This window comes from Muntiacus reevesi, chromosome 1 (assembly GCF_963930625.1).
Source record: "Muntiacus reevesi chromosome 1, mMunRee1.1, whole genome shotgun sequence".
Lineage (NCBI taxonomy): Eukaryota > Metazoa > Chordata > Mammalia > Artiodactyla > Cervidae > Muntiacus > Muntiacus reevesi.
In genome coordinates this window covers 119,849,275-119,869,227 of record NC_089249.1, presented here as the reverse complement: position 1 = coordinate 119,869,227, position 19,953 = coordinate 119,849,275, and the positions used below count along the sequence as shown (strand labels likewise).

General features: G+C 43.3%; 1 protein-coding gene across 1 annotated transcript in view; it reads right to left on the bottom strand.

Annotated features, from left to right (window-relative positions):
- Positions 1–19,953, bottom strand: part of MCOLN2 (mucolipin TRP cation channel 2) — a 65,437-nt gene that overhangs the window by 17,381 nt on the left and 28,103 nt on the right. Inside the window, exons 4-8 of the mRNA XM_065909990.1 lie at positions 17,365–17,518; positions 8,840–8,924; positions 8,097–8,193; positions 6,061–6,160; positions 500–612 (exon numbers count right to left, since the gene is read on the bottom strand). Coding sequence (XP_065766062.1) covers positions 500–612; positions 6,061–6,160; positions 8,097–8,193; positions 8,840–8,924; positions 17,365–17,518 — 549 coding nt within the window. The remainder of the gene's footprint in view (positions 1–499; positions 613–6,060; positions 6,161–8,096; positions 8,194–8,839; positions 8,925–17,364; positions 17,519–19,953) is intronic.

Below are 19,953 nucleotides of genomic sequence, written 5' to 3'. Positions count from 1 at the left end.
AAGTCCTAAGGGTAAAAAGGTAAAAGGAACCTCAGGGGAGAATTTTAAAACTAATTTTAAAAATAGGATAATATATCTTATGCATCATTATAACCCATTTACCATGCCTTCCTGTCAAAATGAACTCTGATCTGAAGACAAAAGATGAAACCCACACATGCTATTACCCTGTTCTTAAGATCACTCTTGAATTTAAAAGGGTCTCATTTATTCTAGAAGCATTCAAAATCTTGAGAAGTTCACTGCTGTGCAACTGTTTATTAGCTCAGGTTGAAGCAGGATAATTGTCTGATTCTACTTGACATGCTAGGAACTTGGACTCACTCTCTACACTCCAGGTTGATTAATTAATGCCTTGTTGGAGGACAATCATTCAAAGGAATTTAATTTAGTCAAGGCCCCAGATAGGGCAGGATAACCCGACGTCAAGGCCCCACTGTTTGGACAAGCTGAAAGCCGAGGTCAGGAAGGGAGGGAGAATATTCCAACACACATTTACCTTTCGTAACCTCAGCGCAAGAACAATGGATCTTGTGCACAGGATAAGAGATGCCAAGCAAATCACAATGACAAATGCATCAAACACCAGGACATACTGAGTGTTTTTCTGAACTGAGAAACAAAAACAGAATTCAAACGTCAAACACACCTTACTTGGGAATAATTTCCAAACAAAATGGCACCTGGAAAATAAGATCAAATGATAAATGCTTCAACATCAGAAACAAATTACACTGCATTCATTCAGAGGTTCACAAACAAGGCAATCATTCCCTGATGTCGAATTATACATTTAAAAACATATACATTCTTAACAGATATACTAAAATGTATTTATAAATATTTACTGTAGAGTCGAATTCAATAGAAGGTGGTCCATTTGGACGCTATTCAAAAGAGGCAAAACTACTGACATATTCTTGAGTTCTCTCACACAAAATCAAAAACATAAGTTCTCCATTTATGAGGGAACAAACATTTTAAAGGGCTTCCCTGGGTTGTGAAGATCCCCTGGAGGAGGGCATGGCAATCCACTTCAGTATTCTTGCCTGGAGAATCCTCATGGACAGAGGGCTACAGTCCATGGGGTCGCAAAGAGTCGGACATGACTGAGCAACTAACTAGGCACAGCGCAAACATTTTAAAATCCACCACTCAAAATCCCCGTTTCTGCTTCTCAATCTTACTACGCACTTTCCCAGCAAAGAGTGCCAATTCAATAAGCTCTTCTTGCATGTGGGAAAAACAACCACTTGGAATGAAAGTACAGAGAGTAATCAGATTTGTGTCTCTATTGTTTCGGAGTATAGTTGCTTTACAAAGTGTATAGCAAAGTGAATCAGCTGTACATATATATACATTACCCCTCCTTTTTTTTAAAAAGATTTCCTTCACATTTAGTCACCACAGAGCATTGAGATCTGGATCTTGGAACACACAGTAGCACAGGGAGTGTACTAGAGGAAGACCAAACTGTAAGCTGAGCTTCTCTCAGGTTTTGTGGTGTTGACCTAAATCCCAGCGACGGCTCTCGTCACTGTCACTGGCAGCTTGCTGTTCTCTCCCAGGCCCCAGCTCCTCCACCCTGAGGCCACTCTGGTCTTCCTTCTTCCCTGCTCCACACTCTCTCTCTCTACCTCTCCCCCACCTCCCTCTCTCCCCACAGAGACATTGCACCTCTGCCGAGAACAGCACCCTCCCCATCATGCACGGGGATTATTCAGCCTTGAGTATTTTCCTCCTCAGCACAGAATCCCCTAAATTCCCATCCCTATTAATCCTTCCCTCCAAACCCTATCATAGCCCTGTCCACAGGTATACACACCTATAGCTCCATTTACTCCCCTTTGCTTGATGGGCACTGAACTCGTAGTTGCATATTCAAAGACAGCGCAGCAAGGCGCACAGAGACAGTATAAAATGAAAAAGGACAATCTCTGGAGCCTGAGACCTGGCTCTGAATCTCGACTCTGCACTCAGAAGTTGTGGAGTCTTGGGGAAGTTGCCTCAGTTTCCTCATTCAAAACAATGGGTACAATGAGAAAAAAAAAAAAACTATTTTAGAGGGCTGTCATGAGGATCCAGCAAGTTCATATACGAAAGCACCTAGAACTGCCCCATACACATAATAACAAACACAGCAGTTACTATACCATTCAATGTTCATCTTCCCCACTACATGATTGGTTCTGGGAAGCAGGGACTGGATATATTTTGTTCAACACTACAATGCCTGTGCTTAGCATAATGCTTCAGCATGCTTACAGATAAGTACAGTGACCCCAGCAGAACATAAGCAAACGACGATGATCTAAGTTGGAATTTGTGAAGGTTTGAGCAACGTCAGAGGCAGAGAAGACAGCAGGATAAGGCACAAGGCAGCAAGAGATGAAAAAGAGATTCAGTGGGACTTCGGGAGTAAGGAAGGACTGATCGAGAATGACCTCTTCTCGGTCTTGGGTCCACTGGCTCAGTCTGGACATTCATGACAAGAGAGGATGACTTGGTGGTGACTAAAACCATGGGCTCCAGCCAATCAGAGATGGCAGACAGGAATGCAGACTAGGAAGAATGAGGGCTGCGGGCAGCAGGGTGGCAACGTCTGGGAATTAGGAGAGGAGACACACTCAGGAACCAGATGGAGAAAGGCCAGGGGAGCAGGAAGCAGGATTGGGGACAGGCAACCTTCAGGAGCGTCTGAAGTCAGGGTGCTCCACAGAGACACCTCTGCAGAGAAGGCATTGAAGAGGAAGACGGGAGCGTGTCCACAGATTTAGAGTAACGGCGTGAGCATCTCGGCACGTGTCTGAGAGCAGCTCATCCAGTGGGCTATGTGCATGGCAGCTAGTAAATAAAATTCACTGAGCGAGTTGTCTAGCTTTGCTCAGCTTCGGGTGCCGTGGGTGCCACATGGGAGCATAGCCGTAGCACTTTCATGCACTGTCAGGAAATCAGGCAAATGATCCTTGTTAGTGTCTCACATGGAGCACTTACCTCCCTCTTTAGCATTTTCCACTTCACAAGTTATCTTGAGATACTATCTAATAGGTAGGTAAGAACACAACCTGACCAAATCCAAGACCACCATTATTTTTTATTTTATGGTTTTTTTTTTTTTTTGAAGAGAATAGAGGGAGTTCTTGGAAAGATAGGGCTGAAATCTTTTTTTAAAAAATGCAAGCACAGCATCTAGTACCTTCCTTTCTGACCTATAACTAGAATAAAATCTCTAAGACTGCTTGAGTTGGGCCTTATTTACAGTTAAGAAAACTGAGGCCTGGAACTAAGAAGATAAATCATCCCTCATAACAGAGAAATAAGTATTATATTTTTAAAATTTGACTTATTGAGATTAGTTTGATATGTTACAAAAAGTATTTTATAAACATCATGTGTGTGTTAGTAGCTTAGTCATATCCAACTCTTTGCAACCCCATGGACTGTAGTCCCCCAGGCTCCTCTGTCCAGGCAAGAATAGTGGAGTGGGTTTCTATTTCCTTCTCCAGGGGATCTTCCTGACCCAGGGATCCAACCCAGGTCTCCTGCATTGCAGTTAGACTCTTTACCATTTGAGCTACCAGGGAAGCCCAAACATCATAACTGCTTTCTTATTCTACTGACAATAAGTTATTTCCACAAGAGCAGTTCCCAAAACTGGGTCTGCAAAACTCTAGTCCAGAGGGTTGCTTCTGGCAACCCGGTTAGGGAGATCCTACCCCACCACCCAGTCCTTCCAGGGCCCTGAGAAATCCCCCACACACTACCACTGCCACCTGTGGGACCCTGACCAACACGTCACACTTACTGGACCCCTTCCCCGGGACGTTCATTCACATCACCTCTCATGGGGAGTCCTGCCTGTCAGTACACAGCCCCTCCAGCTCCCTTCACACACTTCCTGGACCCCTTCCCCGGGATGTTCATTCACATCACCTGTCATGGGGAGTCCTGCCTGTCAGTACACAGCCCCTCCAGCTCCCAGGCTCAATGGCTGGGATGTAATGTAATGTAATGCAATTGGCTACATTTACAAATCAAGTTAACATGAAGGTTAGTGATGTACTGGGAATGGGTATTAGAAGTCGTAAAAGGCAGCTTTGAGTTTGCATGTGAAAATGGTCATCCTCTCTTTTTTTTTTTGGATATCTTCTTTTATTTCACCTTGAGACAACAATTAACGACAAAGCTAGAGAAGTATCAAGGGAAGTGCCTGGATGTGAACGAATCTCAGAATGTTTTGCAAATAGCACAAGGACCCCATAAGACGTCACCCTTGCCTTTGTTCCCCTCCCCCAAAACCAGGGCAATCAATCCACCAGACAGCTTCCTACATAGAAGAAAAAAATAATCCATTTTCTAAGCTGTTTTCCAAACTTCAGCTTTCTAAGACTTATCACATTATTTTAAACTTGCTCTCTTCTTGTCATGGAATCTGATTTTATAGGGTGCAGCTTTGGAAGAAGAATACGTAAATATTTCTAGATGTGAGATTGTGTTTCTCCCCACTGGCCACAAGAGAGAGCTAGAGCTCCTCTCTTCCGCTAAAGGCTCAGGGAAAACTTGCCAGTGTGGTCAGCGTGCCCGTGGGGAGGAAGGAAACGGGGCTCTGGCAAACCTGTTTAACTAACTTATTTGGTCAAATGACTGTTCCAAACCACATTTCCTATACGACCAGGGTTAGCTTTGTTCACATAAAATAGGAGCAGCCTACACTTGGACTTGGAAAATTCACATCTGGTCTGTGCCTTTCTGTACGGAGAAGGCTGAGGAGTAGTAACCATTTTTTAACAGAAACTAAAAGCGTGTATTCTGATCAGAGGTCGAGTCAGCAAATGGAACTACAAAGCCGAAACTTCAGAATCATCAGCCCAGGTGGCATGAATGGTAAAGAACCCACCTGCCAATGCAGGAAACACAAGAGAGTGAGTTCGATCCCTTGGTGGGAAAGATCCCCTGGAGGAGGAAATGGTAACTCACTCCAGTATTCTTGCCTGGAAAAATTCCATGGTCAGAGGAATGGTGGGTTACCGTCCACGGGATCACAAAGAGTTAGACATGACTGAGCGCGCGCACACACACACGCACACACACACACACACATATTATATAGCTGAAAAGCCCCAAAATGAGTCTAATTTAAAACTAATACAAAATGGTCAGGAACCACAAGTATTTTACATTTTATTTTGTTCTAGGATTTGGTCCAAGGCAGGTTCGGTTAAACAAAACTTGTAAATGAAGAAACACTGACCACCCATCGTTAACATCATCCAAACCCCTCAACGAGAAAGGGGTCTCAGGAGGCCACTTGAGCCTGTGGGTCAAGGAGTGTCTTATGAGTAAGGGCTGAGTAGCCCACCCAGGTCTGTCCAGGCTGCTCTCTGGGCTCTGAGGGCCTTGATCCCGCCCCACTGTCACAGGCTCAGGGCAAATCAGACCTTTTCCCAGAAGTGTTGTTTACTGTGCGTCCTGCTCTGCCCCCGTCAAAGTGAACCTTTGCTCTCTGGACCCTCACATCTTGTGCCTCCACCACTTACGCTGATCCAGGACAAGCGAGTCTAAGCGTGTCAGCGTCCCTCACGAAGGTGTTTTCTTTCTGTCCCAGACTGCTAGCAATGACTGTCTGCCAACGCTGGCTCTCAGTGCTCGCTTAACACAGTCCTTCATTGACTACTCAGCATCCTGGGAAGTACGTACTACTGTTACTCCCACTTTTCAGAGAGAGACACTGTGACGTGCAGAGGCGAAGGAATTTGTCCGAGATCACAGACACAGGAAACAGAACCAAAATCCAAGCCCAGGCAGCCAGGCTCTAGAAACTGCTCCTAACTTCTGGGCAACACAACCTCTCCTGCGAGGTCTATAATCCACATTCGCTGAACTGAACAAAAATGCAAAGCTTCAGAGTATGCTTGACAGAAGCAAACATTCAAAGTGTGGTTTTCTGGAGCTCTTTCTTCTTATTATCATCCAAGTAAACCCTTTATATACCCAAAATCCCCAAATGAAGTGTTAAGGATCATTCACAATCCACAATGGGCAAGCATGTAACATACTTACTAGATCCAGAGATTTTCAAGTCTTTGCATTCCTCGATTTTGGCATCACTGTTAAAATAGATTTTGATTTTGCCACTGTGAGCTTTATTGTCAAAGACAATCTAGAGACACAAACAGATGAAGAGGTTACAACCCAGCAGAAAGTATGACACGTTAGATCAGTTCTGCTTAAAACATCAATGGCATCCAAGCAGTGTGCTGATCCAAAAAGAATCAGACCAATGAAAATGTCCTCATTACAAGATTCCTTCATAACTGCCTATTATTAATGAAAACCTGTGGTCCAAAGCAGGGGTCCCCATCCTCCAGGATCTAATATCTGATGATCTGAGGTGGAGCTGATGTAATAATAATATAAATAAAGTGCACAATAAATGTAATGCACTTGAATCACCCCAAAACCATCCTTCCCAAGTGCTGCCTCCACCTGTCTGTGAAAAAATTGTTTTCCACAAAACTGGTCCTTGGTGCTAAAAAGATGTTGCTTCAAGGGGTGTATACATGAAATTCTACTAAACCCACATTCAGATTCAGAGAAACCCTAATGCAAAACAACCAACTGGTCTGAGGAACGAAAATGAGAATTCACCACCAATTTCTGACAAGAGAACACAAAGATGTCATTTATTACCCTGAGTGGAATTTATAAGCATTTGCTTCAATTTAGTCCTTTGGGTATGAGATTCTAGGCTTTTACTATGCTAGAGATTATTTTTCTATTTGCTTCAGGCACTATATATAATGTTTTCAGAAGTGTTACATACGATGCTTTCAGATATGGCAAAGATTGCTCCAAGGTTATGGTTTGAATTTAAGATTTCCAAATGCCCTCAATCTTTCACATTATATATCAAGCATTTAAAGCGTATAAGTGACACATACAGAGTATGTTAGGACTTAATAGAAGAATGTTAGGGGCCTTCCTGGAGGGAATGAGGCCTTGAATGGCAGGACTAGTGGGAGTTTAGTCCGAGCTCATAGGTACAGAAGTGAGGTTTGTATAGCTTAATTCTCCAACCCCTGGTTTGGTCATGGAGATACTCTTGGATTACACTGAGAATGTGTAGCATGCACGTGGTTTGTGCTCAAAGATGCTCACTTGTGGGTTCAATCATAGATGTGATCATGGGTTCAATCATAGCTGAACCTACATGTTCAGCTCTCCAAGCTCTTCACCTTGGATTTCATAATGCGTTTTGCAATGTGCGGGTCACTCCAGGAGATAAATCATGCTACTTTCTGCTCCAGACATTCTTCCCTACTTACACATCACAATTTATAATTACTTTTATTTCTTTGTTGCCCTGTTTTTCCATCTATCTTTCCCACTAGGGTATAAGCTTCCTGAGGGCCATGGTACCTCTAGAGCATGACACCCTGCCTGCTGCCTCGTAGGGACTCAGCGAGCACTTAGCGATTGTTGTTAAATGAAGCACACTTCCGAACTGCTAAAACAGCAACGACACATAACATCCAGTTTTGCATTCAGTTTTGCCCATCACTAAACATGAGAGAAGGAAGGGGGAAAGAGGGAGGAAGGAAGGAAAGAAGGGAAGGAAGAAAGAAGGTAGGAAGGAAGGATTCCATGGCACATGGCCGCCCGTCCAAAAATAAAAGCTGCAGCAATTGCGGCTTTATAGACTGGCCTTCAGATCAAGGGGGCAGTTTCTGCTTTGAGGTTTGAAAACATTTGCTACAACATTTGCAAAGACCTCCCTTAGAAAGCAGGAAAAACATAGACACGCAAAGCACTGGTCATAAACTTTAAAAAAAAAAGTATTAGGAGAGTAGGAAGTCAAAGTCCACTTTGAAAACTCCTCTTTTCAACCCAGAAATCTAATTTTAAAAAGTTGGAACAGGCTTGCCTCATTTTTAGAAGTCACAGCCTCTGGACCAATGATGCTATAGCATGGCATTCAAACTGTTTTAAACACACTTTTGTCTAATACATCTATAGGCAGGTACATTTTACACTCTGCACCTACAAAAGGAGTCAAGGAAAAGGATAAAAAGTGGCTTAGTGAAGTAGATACTTGCCATATTCTGAAAGACGTAACAGTCTGGAAGCTCTCGGGAATGAATCGTCTGCAGGTCAATGCCTTTGAGTTGAAAGGAGATGTCAACTTGCAAGAGCCTGAATAAAAACATATTGCTAGATATAAATTGTCTCAGTCTTCCTACCCTACTCTCCCTTCCCCATCCCTGTCTCCTGGGTAATGAGACTTAAAAATGTATTTACTGGGGCTTCCCTGGTGGCTCAGTGGTAAAGAATCCACCTGCCACATCAGAAGACATGGGTTTGATCCGTGATCTGGGAAGATCCCACATGTCACAGAGCAACGAAGCCTGTGCATCACAACTATTGAGTCTGTGCTCTCGAGCCCGGGAGCCACAGCTACTGACCTCACATGCTGCAACAACTGAAGCCCGCACCCTGGAGCCCGTGCTTTTCACTGCAATGAGAAGCCCTCGCACCCCAACTAGAGAGTAACCCCCACGCATCGCAACTAGAGAAAGCCGGCGCAGTGTTGAGTCTTCGCTGCTGCGCGGGCTTTCTCTAGTTGCCGTATATCTCAGGGAACTCAAACAGGGGCTCTGTATCAGCCCAGAGCGGTGGGATGGGGGGGAGATGGGAGGGAGGTTCAAAAGGGAGAAGACATGTGTATACCTATGGCTGATTCATGCTAAAGTCTGACAGAAAACAACAAAATTCAGTAAAGCAATTATTCTTCAATTGAAAAATAAATTTGAAAAAAATTAATTAAAAAAAATGTATTTACCGATAAAATTCCAGCCTGAAGAATGATGAATTCTTCCAGTCCTGGGTGTCCTTGGAGAGGGCCTCGAGGTCTAGGTGAATGCAGTCTAGGGCCATGAAAGAACCACAGTGACTGTCAGGTAAGAATCAGATGCTAAAACCAGAAGGCCAAAGTGTGATGAGAAGCAGGAGGCTCACCAAGTTCCAAAGCATCTCAGATATTTATTAATCACAACAGAAAGACCAGTAACTTTACAGTGGAGAACCTGGCAGTTCCCACCCTAGCCACATGATCAAAGTTAACATAATCAGGAATGAGATAAAGACACATCATAAGCCTCCTGAAATCATGTACCATCTGTGTGGCATTTCCACAACAAATACATAACCTCAATCCAGTCACAAAGAAACAGAAAAATTCAAGGGAGGGACATTCTACTCCCTAAAAATGTTAAGATCATTAAAAAAAAGCCCCAAACTTCATTTTTCTCCAGATTATAGGAGCCTAAAGATACATGACACCTAAGTACAGTATGTGATGCTGGATCAGAAAGTTGGGTGTGACTTTTGCTGTAGAGAATATTAAGGCAATTGATGAAATGTGAGTAGGTTTTGTAGATTATACTGTTGTGTCCATGTTAACTCATGTTTTTGAACACTACAGTTTGGGGGCAGAAACACAAGTATTTTGGGCTTCCCTCGTGCTTCAGACAGTAGTCTGCCTGAAACACAGAAGACCCAGCTTTGATCCCTGGGTCAGGAAGATCTCCTGGAGAAGGAAATGGCTACTCACATCAGCATTCTTGCCTGGAAAATCCCATGGACAGAGGGAGCCTAGTGGGCTACAGTCCATGGAGTCGCAAAGAGTTGGACACAACTGAGCAACTAACACTTCTACTTTTCTTTCTTTATACAAGTATTTAGAGGCAGAGACATCATGTCTATCCCTTATTCTCATGTTTCAGGAGAAATTTTTATATGCAGGAAGAATGATAAAGTAAATGTAGTAAAATTAACTTTTTTGGTTGAGTACCTTTGTTTAGCATTTGGGAAGGTTAGATGAAAGGTATACAAGGACATCTTTGTGCTAGTTGGCAAGCTTTCTGTTTAGTCCAATACTTTTTCCAAAGAAAAAAATTAAGAGAGAGGAAAGGAACTTAGACTGTATTCAAATAAAAACGAATTAGGAGCTGTAAACTATATAAGAATGATTCCAAGACCTTCACATAAAAATTAGTCTCATTGTTTTGTAGCCTAACACCTTGGCAGGAAACTGAGGCGGCCTGGATACAATGAACACCTTTCATGGTCAATGCCTTTCAAGGCCATCCAGCCCTGATGCCAGAACTGGTGTGAACCAGCCTGGCCGGCTCTTATCCGGGCTGTTGCTGCACCTTGGCACCGCCTCGAAAATAGGAAAGTCAGGGCCTCCTGCAATGCCAGACACTAGCTAGGTGCTCGAGAGTCCAGGTAGGGCCTATGGGTTGTTCTCTGAGAATCTTCTGCCACAATTCGACTCTTTATCTGCTTATCTATTCCCTCAACTAGAGGACAAGGTCTGTGAGAGCAAGGGCATAACTGCTGTGGCTGTTAAACACTGCTTAGCATATAGGACACTCAAACTATGGAGGATACACTTACATTTTATGAAAATCAGGTATTCTGGTCCAAAACTGAGGGCATGGACCTGAGTGGACAATTCAACAGCCACAATATTTAAGGGCATGTGTCATAGGGGGTGTCTCCCGGTTTGGCAAATGAACCGTTAGGGTCGAGAAGCAATTTCGTGTTGTTTTCCTAACTGGGCCTTGACTGATACGGTGAGGCTAGATAATCAAAAGAAACTCACTTTTTATAGAGAAAGACTCATGATGATGAAAATAGCAAACACATATGGGGACTTACTCTCTGCCAGGCATTGTGCTTGGGGTTTAATATGTTCTCTTGTTTAATGCATCATCTTGTTTAACTCCTGAAGCAATCTTATGAGATGGACACTATTGCTGCCATTTTACAGACGGACCAACGAAGGCACAGGGAGACCAAGAAGCTTCCTCAAGGTCACAGAGCTGGCTGGTGGGCAACCAGAATTTAAGTCCACATGTGCTCAGTTCCAGAGCCTGAGCTCTTCACCAGTACACTGATGAGGCTGACCCCTGAGCTTCTATTTCAGAAACTCAAGAGATCCTGGCTTTCTACCTGATGCTCAGTAAATATATGCTGAAAGCTTTCAGAGGCCAGGCCACTGAAGACAGCAATGACCAAGATAGACAAGGTCCATATGGAGCTTACACTGTAGTGGGGGAGATAAACCAAGAATGAAAAATACACCCAAGGTGATTTCACAGTATGCACACGACTGCAAAGACAGAGCGAAGTCACGGGGGATCAGAGGGTGGGGTGGCCCTACTTGGGGAGAACTGCTGGGGAGGGGCTGTGAGGCACTGGGGTGGTTTGAGCTGACACCTGAAGGAGGAAGGACCCCAGCTGAGCACAGATCCAAGGGGAGTGCTCCAGACAGAACAAACCTTGTGGAACATATATACAATGGAATATTACTCAGCTATAAAAAAGAACTCGTTTGAGTCAATCTGAATGAGGTGGATGAGCCTGGAGCCTATTGTACAGAGTGCAGTAAGTCAGAAAGAGAAAGACAAATATTGTATATAAAGGCATGTGCATGGAATCTAGAAAGATGGTACTGATGAAGCTCCACTGCAGGGCAGCAATGGAGATGCAAACACAGAGAATGAACTTGTGGAGGCGGAGAGGCTGGGACAAAGGGAGAGAGTAGCCTGGAAACATACATATTACCATATGTAAAATAGATAGCCTGTGGGAATTTGCTGGGTGATGCAGTGAGCTCAACCCAGTGCTCTGTGACAACCTAGAGGGGTGGGATAGGGTGGGAGACAGGAAGGAGGTTCAGGATGGAGGGGACATATGTATACCCACGGCTGATTCATGCTGAGGTATGGATAAAATCATCACAACACTGTAAAGCAATTATCCTCCAATTAAAAAAAAATATTTTTTTTTAAGTGAGCACTAACATCCAGGCCAGAAAACTCTTGACTTGTTTGGGGGCTTCCCTGGTGGCTCAGATAGTGAAGAGTCTGCCTGCAATGCAGGAGACCCGGGTTCAATCCCTGGGTCGGGAAGATCTCCTGGAGAAGGAAATGGCAACCCACCCCAGTACTTTTGCCCGGAAAATCCCATGGATGGAGGAGCCTGGCAGGCTATAGTCCATGGGGTCGTAAAGAGTTGGACACGACGGAGCAACACTAAGATCCAGGTCAGAAAGACCTTGACTTGTTTAACAAGCAGCAAAGAGGTGGGAACAATGAACTAGGGGTGGGTATGAAGGCCTGAGGGGAGGCAGACGGTTGGCCAGTACTATAGGGACTTGAGGGTTTTATTCTAAACAGAACAGGAAGTCACTCACAGATTTTGGGCCAGGGAATGATATGACTCCATTTCCCCAAGTTTTAAAAAAATCTCATTCTGACTGCTGAGGGACAGGGCAGTGGGTGAAGATCCAAGCAAGAACGACGGAGGTTTGGAGTACAGAGGTGGCAATGGAAATGCAGAAATCAACACATTCAGGTTTGGGGCTTGAGCAACTGGGAATATGATGGCATGATGTGAAAACACTGCTTTCGTTTTCGCGGATGGGGAAGAATAAGAAAGAAACAGGGTGGTGGGGTGGAGCGGGGCAGGTTTGAAATGTTCTGTTTGAATGCAACAGCTTTGAAATCCTTAGTAGTCGAGTCACAGTGGGGTGAGTGGAGGAGTCTGGAGTTCAGGGAGGAACTGAGCTCAGAGAGGAGGGGTGTGGCTTCTGAAAGCTGAAACGGGTGGGCCCTGGTGCCGTGGGGGTGGCCTTTGACTACGGCCTCACTTCTGTAACACCAGGCTGACAGGGGGTGGAGAGAGGCTGTGCAAGGAGGCTTGCAGATTATGGTGGCCCGTTTCTGCAAGGGCATCAGCAGCTGGGGCAGTGGAGCTCACCAATGGAAGACCCTGGTGACGGTTGGGAGGATTCAGGAGAGAAGGAAGTGAGAGAGGCAAGTGCCTGCCCCAGCGGCTTTTGTAAGGGAACATGCTGATGGGTGGGGCTTCCCTGTTAGCTCAGCTGGTAAAGAATCCGCCTTCAATGAGGGAGACCTGGGATTGATCCCTAGGTCTGGAAGGTCCCCTGGAGGAGGGCATGGCAACCCGCTCCAGTATTCTTGCCTGGAGAATCCCCACAGACAGAGGAGCCTGGCGGTCCATAGTGTCGCCAAGAGTCAGACAGGACTGAGAGATTAAGCGCAGCAGGGCACGGCGTGCTGATGGGTAGAGGCGTCCCAGTGAGTACAGGGTACGCTGAAGGCTGAAGGTGATGGGTGGTAGAAAATGTGTGAAGTTGGTAAGAGAGAGATCTGTGCAAAGTCAAAGGCCGTCAGCTGGGGAGTATGGAGCCAGTACTTCCCAAGTTTAATGTGTGTAGATGGAAATGTGGACTTAGCAGCTCTAAGGGGCCCTGAGATTCTGCCTGTCTCACAAGCTCCCAGGTGAGCTCCATGTCACTGGGCTTGGAGAAGCAAAGACCCTTGGTCACTAAATCATGGCATCACCAAGTCTGACTGAGCCTCAGTTTCCTCACCTGAAAGTGAAGTTCAAACTGAGGACATTTAAGGCCCTTCTATCTCTAACATTCTTCTTCTAAAGTAAGAGGAATAAATAACATTTCAATTAAACTGATCTGAGTAAATGACAATATTCTGAAAGGAGGAGTAATATGTTAAAAATCTGTGTGCCGGATATACTATCCTAGGTCTTTTTCTCCTGTATTTCATTCATTCTAAGACATTAATTTTTGTCACTTTCAATTGTTTCTAAAACCGATGAGTCTTTTTTAAAATTGATGACATCTTAGATTCAAAGAAATGTGGCAGTATATGTTAGTCAATGTAATACTATCTGTAAAATTTGCCTTATAAAAGTCTACTTGATTATTCAGATTCTTTCATTGTGATAATAGAGTTATACTTTATTCACATACACACTCAGAACTCTGGACTCTGTCTTACCTTATGCTATAGTCATGTAACTGGTGGCAGCAAAACCTAAGAACTGAGTTTTTTTTTTTTTAAGAATGGCAAAAGCCCTAAGTAAAAAAAACTATCAAACTTCAAACAGAACAAACTTGTATGGGAATAGCAGCCTCATCATTCAAATGCCTCTCATTTATAGGGCAGAACACTCGAACAGATGGAACAACAACCCTCCCAGAGACAAAGGGAGGGTGGAATGGATATGTTCTTACAATGACAGGGGCTAGGAGTACGTCAAGGCTGTATATCGTCACCCTGCTTATTTAACTTATATGCTGGACTGGAGGAAACACAAGCTGGAATCAAGATTGCCAGGAGAAATATCAATAATCTCAGATATGCAGATGACACCACCCTTATGGCAGAAAGTGAAAAAGAACTAAAGAGCCTCTTGATGAAAGTGAAAGAAGAGAGTGAAAAAGTTGGCTTAAAGCTCAACATTCAGAAAACTAAGATCATGGGGCATCTGGTCCCATCACTTCATGGGAAATAGATGGGGAGACAGTGGAAACAGTGGCTGACTTTATTTTTCTGGGCTCCAAAATCACTGCAGATGATGACTGCAGCCATGAAATTAAAAGATGCTTACTCCTTGGAAGGAAAGTTATGACCAACCTAGACAGCATATTAAAAAGCAGAGACATTACTTTGCCAACAAAGGTCCCTCTAGTCAAGGCTATTGTTTTTCCAGTTGTCATGTATGGATGTGAGAGTTGAACTATAAAGAAAGCTGAGCATCAAAGAATTGATGCTTTTGAACTGTGGTGTTGGAGAAGACTCTTGACAGTCCCTTGGACTGCAAGGAGATCCAACCAGTCCATCCTAAAGATTACTCCTGGGTGTTCATTGGAGGGACTGACGCTGAAGCTGAAACTCCAGTACTTTGGCCACCTCATGCGAAGAGCTAACTCATTGGAAAAGACCCTGACGGTGGGAAAGATTGAGGGCAGGAGGAGAAGGGGTCGACCGAGGATGAGATGGTTGGATGGCATCACCAACTCAATGGACATGGGTTTGGGTGGACTCTGGGAGTTGGTGACGGACAGGGAGGCCTGGCGTGCTGCAGTTCATGGGGTCACAAAGAGTCAGACACGACTGAGCGACTGAACTGAACTGAACTGAATGATGAAGTGGTCATAATGTTTCATGTTAAGAACATGTGGAAAGGACAACCTAAGAAATTCAAAATGCAGTATAGAAAGTGAAGCACCATATTAGAATGATACCCATCTAAATGTTGTAAAAAAAAAAAAAAAGTTATTTTAACAGGATTCACAACAGTCTCCAGTGAAGCTGAATTATAAAGCGACATGTCTAGAGTAGATGGGGGGATATACCCTCAGCACGAATTAAGGGAAACCCTTAGTTTGAACTGTTCTATCAGTCATGCAACTAAACATAAACCCACCGGAGAAGCAGTGCACAGCAGATCTCTGCACTGAACACACTGAAGGATGCTCCTCTTAATTGGAAAGATACTGCAAAATTCATAAATTAGTCATCTAGGACAGCTTCTGCTAATTCACCTCCTTAAACTATAACACCACACCAATAAAGTCAAACTCAATCCATATTTATACTGTCTGCAGGCTTCCTCCAAGGTGTCTAAGACCAGAAAATCTAAAATCCAGTATCAAGTGTTTTTAAGAATATTTTTACACCTTTTGAATAGATACATCAAAAAGTTCTCTTTGACAAGTTATTTTTAATAACTCAAAAGATAGAATCAGCTGGCTTCAGCAGTCTCTTAAAGTCAAGTTAATAATCAACTTCTCTCTATTTGGTTAAAAATGGTCTATATGATAGAAAGAAAGTGACCAAGAACACCACTGCCTGATAGTCTGGGAATAAATCCTGCTTTCTGCACTGTGTCTCACCTAGCCACTGATACCTACTTTGGCCACATTTCTTTAATCATTTTTCCAAGAAAAATCAATTGAGGAAAACAACATAAGAATCACTGGAAAACAGTCATATGATTCATCCAATTAAGTCTCACATTTTTAAAAGGACACGTGGCTAGTAGTTTATTGTAAGTAGTTTATTGTAGGAGGGTCACTGGACAAGCTTTCAGCTCCACCTCTCATCACACTTATAGGAACTGCCCAAGATGGGGAGCACAGCTGACAGCTCAGGAAAGAGATTCAGGGTGAAACTGGATCAGCCCCTGCAGACTGACTACAAAACAGCTCTCAGGATAGCAGATCCTGTGCTGCTGTTGCTGCTAAGTCGCTTCAGTTGTGTCCGACTCTGTGTGACCCCATAGACGGCAGCCCACCAGGCTTCTGTCCCTGGGATTCTCCGGGCAAGAATACTGGAGTGGATTGCCATTTCCTTCTCCAAGAAGATCCTGTGAGGCAATAAGACAAGGCTGCTGGCCACAGAACTAGCTATTGATGGGTCTCTGGAAGCAGCCTGACAGTACTGGCTTGGGGTTGTTTGTTTTAGAGGCAAGAGGACAGGACGCATTTACTCAGGAAAGATTCTAAACAGATAGCCTGCTGAAAAAAAAGCATGAGAAGCTTTGTTTTATACGGATGTCCCTTTATTATATTACCAAGACACCTTAAAAGCAAGTTACAGGAAATATGGGCAAATGAACTATGAAGCTCTCTTTTTAATAAAACCACTCCAAATTTACACTGCTACTAGGACCTTGATTCCTGACCTGTTAGCTAATTGAGGAGCCATGACAGATTATCTCTGCAACCCTAGCCCTAGTTCATAAAACACTGAATGCTTGAGGTATGGAAACTGCACCAGAGGTTTGTTGAATGAATGACAAAATCTGCAGAGCCTCAAGTCAAATACTTTGCATTTACATATGGTATGCTCTTAAATTCTTAACAGCATGTCATAAAACAATTCTACTTAATGAGATGTTAACTTTTGCCAAACGATCTCCAGAGAAAATGAGTTATTAATCACAATTCTCCTTTGAAGAGCATTAATATATTTAACAAATGATCCACTTCAGTATTCTTGCCTGGAAAATCCCATGGACAGAGGAGCCTAGAAGGCTACAGTCCATAGGATCTCAAAGAGTCAGACTTGACTGAAGGGCTGGGCATGAGTGCGTATGCAAAAGCAAGCATACCAAGCATTTTAACCCACAATATGTCATTTAACAAATACAGACTCACTTTTGTTTTGTTTTGTTTCAAAAAGTCTAATCACCTCATCATGGAGAAAAAAACTTAAACAGGAAACACTTGTGCATTTACCCTAACCCCAACAATCTTGAGTTGCACCAAAGAGATCCACAAATGTTCCTGGTCCAATCACAGCAGACCCACAGTTTTCTGAGCCAAAGCCCTTGGCAGGCAAATGTTAAACCCTCAAACAGACTAGCTGAGTGGTTTCATTTGGGTTGCCTGTGCACGAGAGCGTTTTTCACTCTTACCACAGAAGACGATAAAGGCAAAAAATGAAATTACCATTGCGTTACCTATTTCAATGTCGCTGTCAATATTCAGTGTCTCATTAGACGGAAACATGGTCCCTTTCTTGTAATGCTGCTTACAGACTTTTAAAGCAATCCTGTTGTCTTCGCTTTCTCCATAACCAAGGGTCCCCAGAGATAAGTTCCTTAGCCGATGAAACTATTAAAAAGAGTTAAATAAAAATACTTATGAGCCTAACAAGTTTCATCAGAAGTTACAGCACATGGAACATACATGTAACTTTTTTTCGTCTGTTTATCTCATATTCCTCAACAGAACTCCCCAAAAGTAAAATACCACAGGGTAATTTTCTTGGGTTGAGTAAAAACACACTGCCCCACAGTACCTGAAACTACATAAACATGTGGACAGAGGCTCCCGACTACTCAGAGCCAAAGACAAGGTCCTGCCTATCCTCTGACCTCCTAACCCACTATGGGCCTCTGGCTCCACCCACCACCTCCCAAGCCCTGTGAGCTTCCGGGCAGTTCCTGGAACTCTCAAGGCACACTCCCGCCTGGGGCCTTTGATGTGGCCTTTGCCTAGAAACCCAGGTTATCTATCCGCAAGGTTCACTTCAGACCCTGATGCGAATATTATTGCCTCCAGGAGGTCTGTCCTTATCACCCAGTGAAAATTATAAACATCTATCTCTGGTATACAGGCATCAACAGGCAGTCCAGTCTCCTCCCCTGCTTTATTCCAGTTATCATTTTCCACATACCTCTGAGGACCCAAGCCATCCACACCCACAGCTTACATTAACACAGCTTTCCCATCTGCCTATCTGCACTAACAGGGTTTTGCTGGCCCCCATCTCACCAAAGAACTGGTGCTTGGAGTCTTGCATTATTACTATAATAATGCTTAAAATAAATACAATGTATGTTATCCTTATTCTCGCATGGAATCTAACCACGACTAATGATATGAAAAACCATCGTTGTCATTCAACTACAAGAACACCAATGACAAATATTTGAAAAACCCACCCACTAATAAAAATTGTAAACAACGCATTCATTGACCTCACAGCCCCATCAAACATCTCATCTTGATGAAACTTCGGCTCCCTACCAGGAATTTGCTTAATCCTACAAATCCTCACAGGCCTATTCCTAGCAATACACTACACATCTGACACAATAACAGCATTTTCCTCTGTTACCCATATCTGCCGAGACGTCAACTATGGCTGAATTATTCGATATATAGATGCAAACGGAGCATCAATATTCTTTATTTGCCTATTTATACACGTAGGACGAGGCTTGTACTATGGCTCATATACCTTTCTAGAAACATGAAATATTGGAGTAATTCTCCTGTTTACAGTTATAGCCACAGCATTCGTAGGATATGTCCTACCATGAGGACAAATATCATTTTGAGGAGCAACAGTTATTACTAACCTCCTTTCAGCAATCCCATATATTGGCACAAACTTAGTCGAATGAATCTGAGGGGGGTTTTCAGTAGATAAAGCAACCCTAACCCGATTTTTCGCCTTCCATTTTATCCTCCCATTTATCATCGCAGCACTTGCTATAGTACACTTACTTTTTCTCCACGAAACAGGATCCAACAATCCAACAGGAATCCCATCAGATGCAGATAAAATCCCCTTCCACCCCTACTATACCATCAAAGACATTCTAGGCGCCCTACTTCTAATTCTCTCTCTAATACTACTAGTATTATTCGCACCAGACCTGCTCGGAGATCCCGACAACTACACCCCAGCAAACCCACTCAATACACCCCCTCATATTAAGCCCAAATGATATTTTCTATTTGCATATGCAATTTTACGATCAATTCCCAACAAACTAGGAGGGGTCCTAGCCCTAATTTCATCTATCCTAATCCTAATCCTCATACCCCTCTTCCACACATCCAAACAACACAGTATAATTTTTCGACCACTCAGTCAATGCTTATTCTGAATCCTAGTAGCAGATCTGCTAACACTTACATGAATTGGAGGGCAACCAGTTGAGTACCCCTTCATTATTATTGGACAACTGGCATCCATTTTATACTTTCTTATTATCCTTGTACTTATACCAGTTACTAGCACAATCGAAAACAACCTCCTAAAATGAAGATAAGTCTTTGTAGTATACTCAATACACTGGTCTTGTAAACCAGAAAAGGAGAACAACCAACCTCCCTAAGACTCAAGGAAGAAGCCACGGCCCCACCGTCAACACCCAAAGCTGAAGTTCTATTTAAACTATTCCCTGACGCGTTATTAATATAGCTCCATAAAAATCAAGAACTTTATCAGTATTAAATTCCTAAAAACCTTTGGTAATTTAATACAGCTTTTCACTCAACAGCCAATTTACATTTTACATACCATTAATTACACAAGCTACATAACAAGATATATAATTAAATCTCATGCGCTTATAGTACATAAAATTAATGTACTAGGACATACTATGTATAATAGTGCATTACATTATATGCCCCATGCTTACAAGCATGTACATTCCGTTGTTTACAGTACATAGTACATGTCCCTGCTTACTGTACATAGCACATTCAAGTCAAATCAATCCTTGTCAACATGCATATCCCGTCCCCTA